This window comes from Myotis myotis, unplaced genomic scaffold, assembly GCF_014108235.1.
Source record: "Myotis myotis isolate mMyoMyo1 unplaced genomic scaffold, mMyoMyo1.p scaffold_m19_p_6, whole genome shotgun sequence".
NCBI classification, from domain to species: Eukaryota; Metazoa; Chordata; class Mammalia; order Chiroptera; family Vespertilionidae; genus Myotis; species Myotis myotis.
Window position 1 is genome coordinate 52574067 of NW_023416368.1, and position 6180 is coordinate 52580246.

Sequence of the window (6180 nt, forward strand, 5' to 3'; positions counted from 1 at the left end):
AAAAACACAGAACACGCCCTTAAATTTTCTCTAGATCAGACAGAAAAATGGGCTTTTGCTCCAGCCACTATTGAATTGCTGCAGAAGTCTTAGCCGTTGTGTGCACACGTACACACAGCACATAATATTTCCTGTGAGACGGTGGTTGTAGCATTGACTAAACCATGCCAGAGTTACCTGCAAGGTAGCGAGATCACTTGAAGCCACATGGGATGGGACCCTGTTCTCTGGGTGGCCTGTAATAATCTTCCTAACTGGTGTGGGGCTTCGTCAGAATGGTTTTTTCCCCCTTCCCTTTTTTTAAAGGCTGGGTAAGATCAATTTCCTACACTCCTGGCACTCTGGATCTCACAGGAAAAGGTTCAGAGCAGATGGTAGTTCAGTGAGATCAGATTGCACACAGTTTGGATTATTTTTCTAGTGTGTGCTTTTTTTCCGGGACCTTACCTCTGACAGCTCTCAGCCATACTTCCTCCACCTGTGGTTTCCTAGTTCTTTTGCGTCTCGATCCTCCCTTCTCCTGCCCTAAACACTTTCAAACAGTTCAGCTGCAAAATAAATGCTAACAAGCTGGTGTGGTGAATCTGTGCAGGATCCCTTAATAAAGTCCAGCTTTATTGTGCTGTATTTTTAAAGCAGGAATTGCTTTCAGTCCGTGGCCACACAGGGCATTAAACACTTACCAGAATGAAATTGCTGCACTCTCTTACGGAGTTTTAAGAGACTTTGTTATATTTTTTTCCTTAGAAACCTAAACATGCATGTTGACAGATAGGCACTATGTTGACTAATACAGTTAACTAAGATTCTATCAATTGTGCAAGACTTGGGGAGAATATCTATTTACCTAATTAGCCAAAGTTCAGATCCATCTATATTCATATGTTGCATAAACTCACATGCTTTTCAGCTGTAATAGCTGACTCCGTGCTCTGTCTTCCCACAGGAGTCCACCTTTACTATGTTGGAGGGGAGGTGTATGCCGAGTGCCTCAGCGACAGTAGCATCTTTGTGCAAAGCCGGAACTGCAACTACCATCACGGATTTCATCCCACTACTGTGTGCAAGATCCCAAGCGGGTGCAGTTTGAAAATTTTTAATAACCAGGAGTTTGCTCAGTTGTTGGCACAGTCTGTGAACCATGGCTTCGAGACCGTCTACGAGCTCACGAAAATGTGTACTATACGCATGAGCTTTGTGAAGGTGCGTGAGCCCTGATTCCTCCGGTGGGGGTTTAACACACCTGTGCTGTGCTTTCTCCCAGTATATCAATCTGTCTCTTCTCCATACATGTCCGTGGAGGCCAGCTTGTTAGCTAGGCATTTGTAAACTTAAACAAGGATGTCAGTTATTAGGAGAATATAGCAGGTCCTCGAATAATGTCATTTCATTCAACGTAATTTTGTTGCGGTATTGACAAGACACCATAGAAACTTAACTCTTGTTTATATCAGTTACCCTATGAAAAATTGGTCATTTCACTTAAAGTCACAGAACATTAATAGAGGACTTCCAGTATCATTGGATTATATGAGTGTGTGTGTTACATGTCAATAGTAGCAGGCTTTAATGCCTTTCCCTTACTTGAATAGCGCTATCTTAGCTATGGTAATACCATTAGTAGGTTATGTATTATACTTAAGATACATAGTTTAAATGCTTGGTTGTCTTATAAGATCAATTCAGTCAACACACCCCCTTCCTTTACTTTTCATTCTATGTTTTTTATGATGGTAACACCTCTTGCTTTTGTTTTAACAATAAGCAAGCAGTGTTTTTGTAAAAATAAAGGTTCATCACACTGGGGTTTATTTTCAGTTGGTCAGTATTTTTAGTGGTTCCAGTAAACCCTATGAATTTTCTTTTAATTCAAAAGTTAATAAGGCCTTTGCCCAAAGATAAATAGATGCCTTGGCTCTAAGACTGTATGGTAAGGTAGGAGGCCGGAGAAGGTGAGGGATTTTGCTCACAATAATTGATCTCCTTGCTGCCTCCTCTTTTACCTCTAAGAAATAAAAAAATTTTAAGATGCCATTGAAATGTAAAACATTTAAGTATCTGATTCAGTTTCATGAGTCAGTAACTTATTCTAGTGACTGACTGCCTTGTTGCTGAATTCTCAAAGGTAACTTTTTATCCTCTGTTACCTTGAGAAACAAAATTAATTATATATTTGGGCGAGGCAACCACCTTTCATGTCCTCTCTTCAGAAGCTCATCTGACTTGTTGTTAAACCTGTTCTGTAATGTGTTTATTACAGAGGGCAATTTGGGAAACTGTGTTAATCATCTTGTGGATCACAGATATCCGTCCCCAAGTATCTTTTTTTTCCTACTTCTTTGAGTTATATTAGCAGATTTTCAGTGTGTTCTCTTGGTGTTGTTTTTCTCGAAACGTAATTCCACAGCACTTCATTGCTGAGTCTGGTACCTTTTTAATATTAAAAGAGGGTTTTTTTTTACCTTTTGAAGAAGTTTACCTATATGTTTTATACCTATGTGACTACAAAGACCTTCCTTGTCCACTGTTAACATTAATATTTAATTTTTGACTTTGATTTTGGCTAAAATGAATTTTAAAATGAGGACAGTGCTTTTCGTTTGCTGTTTTTGTTGGTAAAGAGGAAAGAATCCCTCAAGAGGATGCGATCCAAGTTCTAGCTCAGTCTGCCATTTTAACGATGTGGTTCAGGCACAGGGATTTTTTTTCTGATCTTCATAGTCCTCATCTTTAAAATGGGTGCATGGAGTCAGGCATTGTGGTAGTCATTGTGAGGTCCCTGGGTGAGTCTGTTATTACTGAAGGACCACTCTACAAGAATTTCTGACTCTCTTGCTCAATTGACTTTTTCCTCAAATTCATTTCATGTTGATTACCCAATCAATTTTAATTATTTTACTTTTACACATTTTTAATTATTTACTTTTACACACGTCAAAACAACCTTTACACTAATAAAAAGTGTTAAAACACAAGGATATGCATTAAAAATATATTAGAATTTATTCATTTAGCAAATACTTTGAACACTTTTCCAGAGAATTAACACAGAGATGGAAAAGTACCTAAAATCTCTAGCTTCAAGATGCTTATGGCCTAGTGTATGTTTAATTATAACGTGGTCAGTGCTGGAATGGAGAGTTATATAAGATATAATGGACATAACGGGGAGTCTGGATTTGGAGAGTTAAGGATAAATAAATCTTGTTTTAAAACTCCTGCTGACATGATAAAGGGCAGCGGCTTATATATTAGCAACAAAAAATGTTCACTACCTTGTTCTTTATCATAAAGACCGCAACTTTGCCCTCTCACACTTCGCATCTTAGGGGAACAATATAGAACATTTTACTAATATTAATAGCCAGTCTTGTACTGTTTTTAAGGTGATCAGTTTTGGACTTTAATACAAAACATATATTTTATAAATTATTTGCACAGTAAACTCCCCCTATCTGAAAAATCCAAGTCCACTCAGGTGAACAGGTACTTCTCTAGGGCTTTTGCTTTGTGCCAATCACTCAGTGGATGTTTGAGATAGAAGATAAGTAAGATCTAGTCCCACCTTCAAAGATAGAACCCAGTCTATTCTGCTATTCCGCATGAAACCAGGGTTTATCAGAACGTCATATTCCATTGGCTACCACACCAGTGAGTTCCTCATCATTGCAATAGCAAAATTACTTTTCCCTTCTGCACAGTGACTTTCTTCTTTGCAGCCTTAGTGTCCTGATTCCGCAATCCTGAAGATACCTGGCAAGCTCCCTTCCTGTGCAAATGAAAACGGAATCCATAGATTCAAGGCAATGATTAGGTTTCAACAATAGCTTTTGGATACTTACGTACTCCTGCCAGTTTTGCTTAGAGATTAAAAGTTCAAGAGCCCTGTGTCCATAGGCGGACTTCCAGTGGTTGGATAAGAAGGAACAGACTGTCAGTCTGTCTCACATACTTCCTTCTTCCTTATTTTTTTTGGCGATAAAGTGAGAATTTAATAATATCTATTACAATACTATTAGTAACAGAATGGGCAATGAAAATGAAAATTTAACACTATTAAAACAGCCTTATAATGTATTCTAAAACTTTTATTCCCCAAGACCAAGACTTATTAATCCAGAATCCATGGATGGGCTTTGGGGAGCTGGGAACACACCCATTCCCTGAAAGCGCCTGCCAAATTGTGTGTGTGTGTATGCGCCCAAGCATTCGTCTTGTGGAAAGCATCCATATTTTTATGTCTGATTATGTGAGCTCTTTTTACTTAATAAGTTTAACCACTGAGTTAAGCAAGTTAAATGACCTCCTACATGTTCGTTTCTAGGGTTGGGGAGCAGAATACCACCGCCAAGATGTTACTAGCACCCCCTGCTGGATTGAGATCCACCTGCATGGCCCCCTCCAGTGGCTGGATAAAGTTCTCACTCAGATGGGTTCACCTCACAATCCCATTTCGTCTGTGTCTTAAACGGCCTCAGGCTTCTGCCTCTTGAAAACTTGAGCCTTGCATGTACTTGAAGGATGGATGAGTCAGACACGATTGACAACTGACAAAGGAGCCTCGATAATACTTGACCTCTGTGACCAATTGTTGGATTCAGAAATTTAAAACACACACCAACAAAACACCTTGGTAACATACTGTTGATATCAAGAATCTGTTTAGTTTACATTGTAACAGTCTGTTGTAAAAATCACCGAAAATGCATACTTTTAGCAGGACTTTGTGTATAGTTAAAGGAGAGATGGCCAAGCCAGGGACAAATCAATTGGAAGACTGGTCCTAAGAGATTCTTTTGTGTTTGGCACTTTAAGGTCATCGTTCGGCAGAAGTTTAGCATTAACAGTCTTTCTGGAGTGTGTTTTTATCAGGTTTAGAGCCCATGTGGAGTCTTCTTTTCATGGGTTTTCATAATATTTTAAAACTATTTGTTTAGTAATGGTTTTTTTTTTTTTTAAGTAATGGTTAATCTTGATGATATACATAGTAATCTTTCTAAAATTGTATGCTGACCATACTGCTGTCAGAATAATGTTAGGCATATGCTCTTTGCTAAATATATATGTACAGAATATTTGGAAGCTAAGAATTGATTAGACTAGTGGCTTTAGGAGTATTGGAGGGGGTGGGGGCGAGGGAAATGACAACTACAGATGTAGAATATACTGTAAAAATTCAGTTTGTTGCTTTAAAGAAACAAACTGATATCTGAATTTTGCTGTGTTTCCATTTTTTAGAGATTTTTATCCTACTTTTTTTTTTTTTGGCATCTTCTAGTTCATTCGCTCCAAAAAAAACAGTTATGCAGCTGGTTAATTCATGTAATTGTGAGAGCAAATGAATAATTCCTGCTATTCTGAAATTGACGGCAAAAATGTTTAAATACCAATTGTATGGAATGCTTGAATTTAATAAACAGTTTTTATGGAGTTTACAATTCAGAAATAGGCTTTAATTCTCAAGTGAATTATTTGCCAAACCTAGTAACTCTGCTAACTATTTGGAGGATTTAAAGAACATCCCTGCTTAAATCCATTTTAGACTTTTAAAACTTTTTTGTACTATGTTTGGTTTTATTTTTCTTCTGCTAATCTTTTATATTCACTATGCTCTCGTACATTGAGTACTTTTATTCCAAAACTAGTGGGTTTTCTCTACTGGAAATTTTAAATAAACCTGTCATTATTGCTTACTTTGATTAAAAATTTGTTGTTTCCTTTTTTCACACACTAAATTTTATGATCCATAAGATTCACTACTCTTTAGAGGGATTTTCTCAAAGATTCTTTGCTAGACGTAACAAACTAAATCACTTCCATAGAGACAAGAATATTGAATCATGAAGAGAACAGAGTTGCTTTAAATCAGAAAAGAAAGGACATGTGGAACTTTAAAAATTAAGAAAGAGAAATTAGTAAAACCCGGAATTCCTAATCTAAATGTATAAGCTTTTTTATCTGATGAATTATAGCAGCAGCAATTATTGGTGGATGCCCTTCAGTCAACCAAAAGTATCCCCAATTTCTAAACTTCGGGTGAGATGAAAAGGTGGCTGTGAAAGGACATAACATTGGGGAGGAATGAGAGCCAAAACTGCAACAAATCAAAATGATCACAGTGGGTCCTTAACGTTGTTTTGTTCAATGTCACTTTGTTATAATGTTGATGCAATGCTGTAG

The 6180-nt window shown here is 37.4% G+C and overlaps 1 protein-coding gene across 2 annotated transcripts in view; it reads left to right on the plus strand.

The window, feature by feature from the left end:
* Window positions 1-5706, plus strand: part of SMAD1 (SMAD family member 1) — a 68721-nt gene extending 63015 nt beyond the window's left edge. For both annotated transcript variants that reach the window (XM_036312986.1, XM_036312987.1), the window contains exons 6-7: window positions 947-1203; window positions 4325-5706. In XM_036312986.1, coding sequence (XP_036168879.1) covers window positions 947-1203; window positions 4325-4468 — 401 coding nt within the window. In that variant the 3' untranslated portion in view covers window positions 4469-5706. The remainder of the gene's footprint in view (window positions 1-946; window positions 1204-4324) is intronic.
* Window positions 5707-6180: the final 474 nt, after the last annotated feature.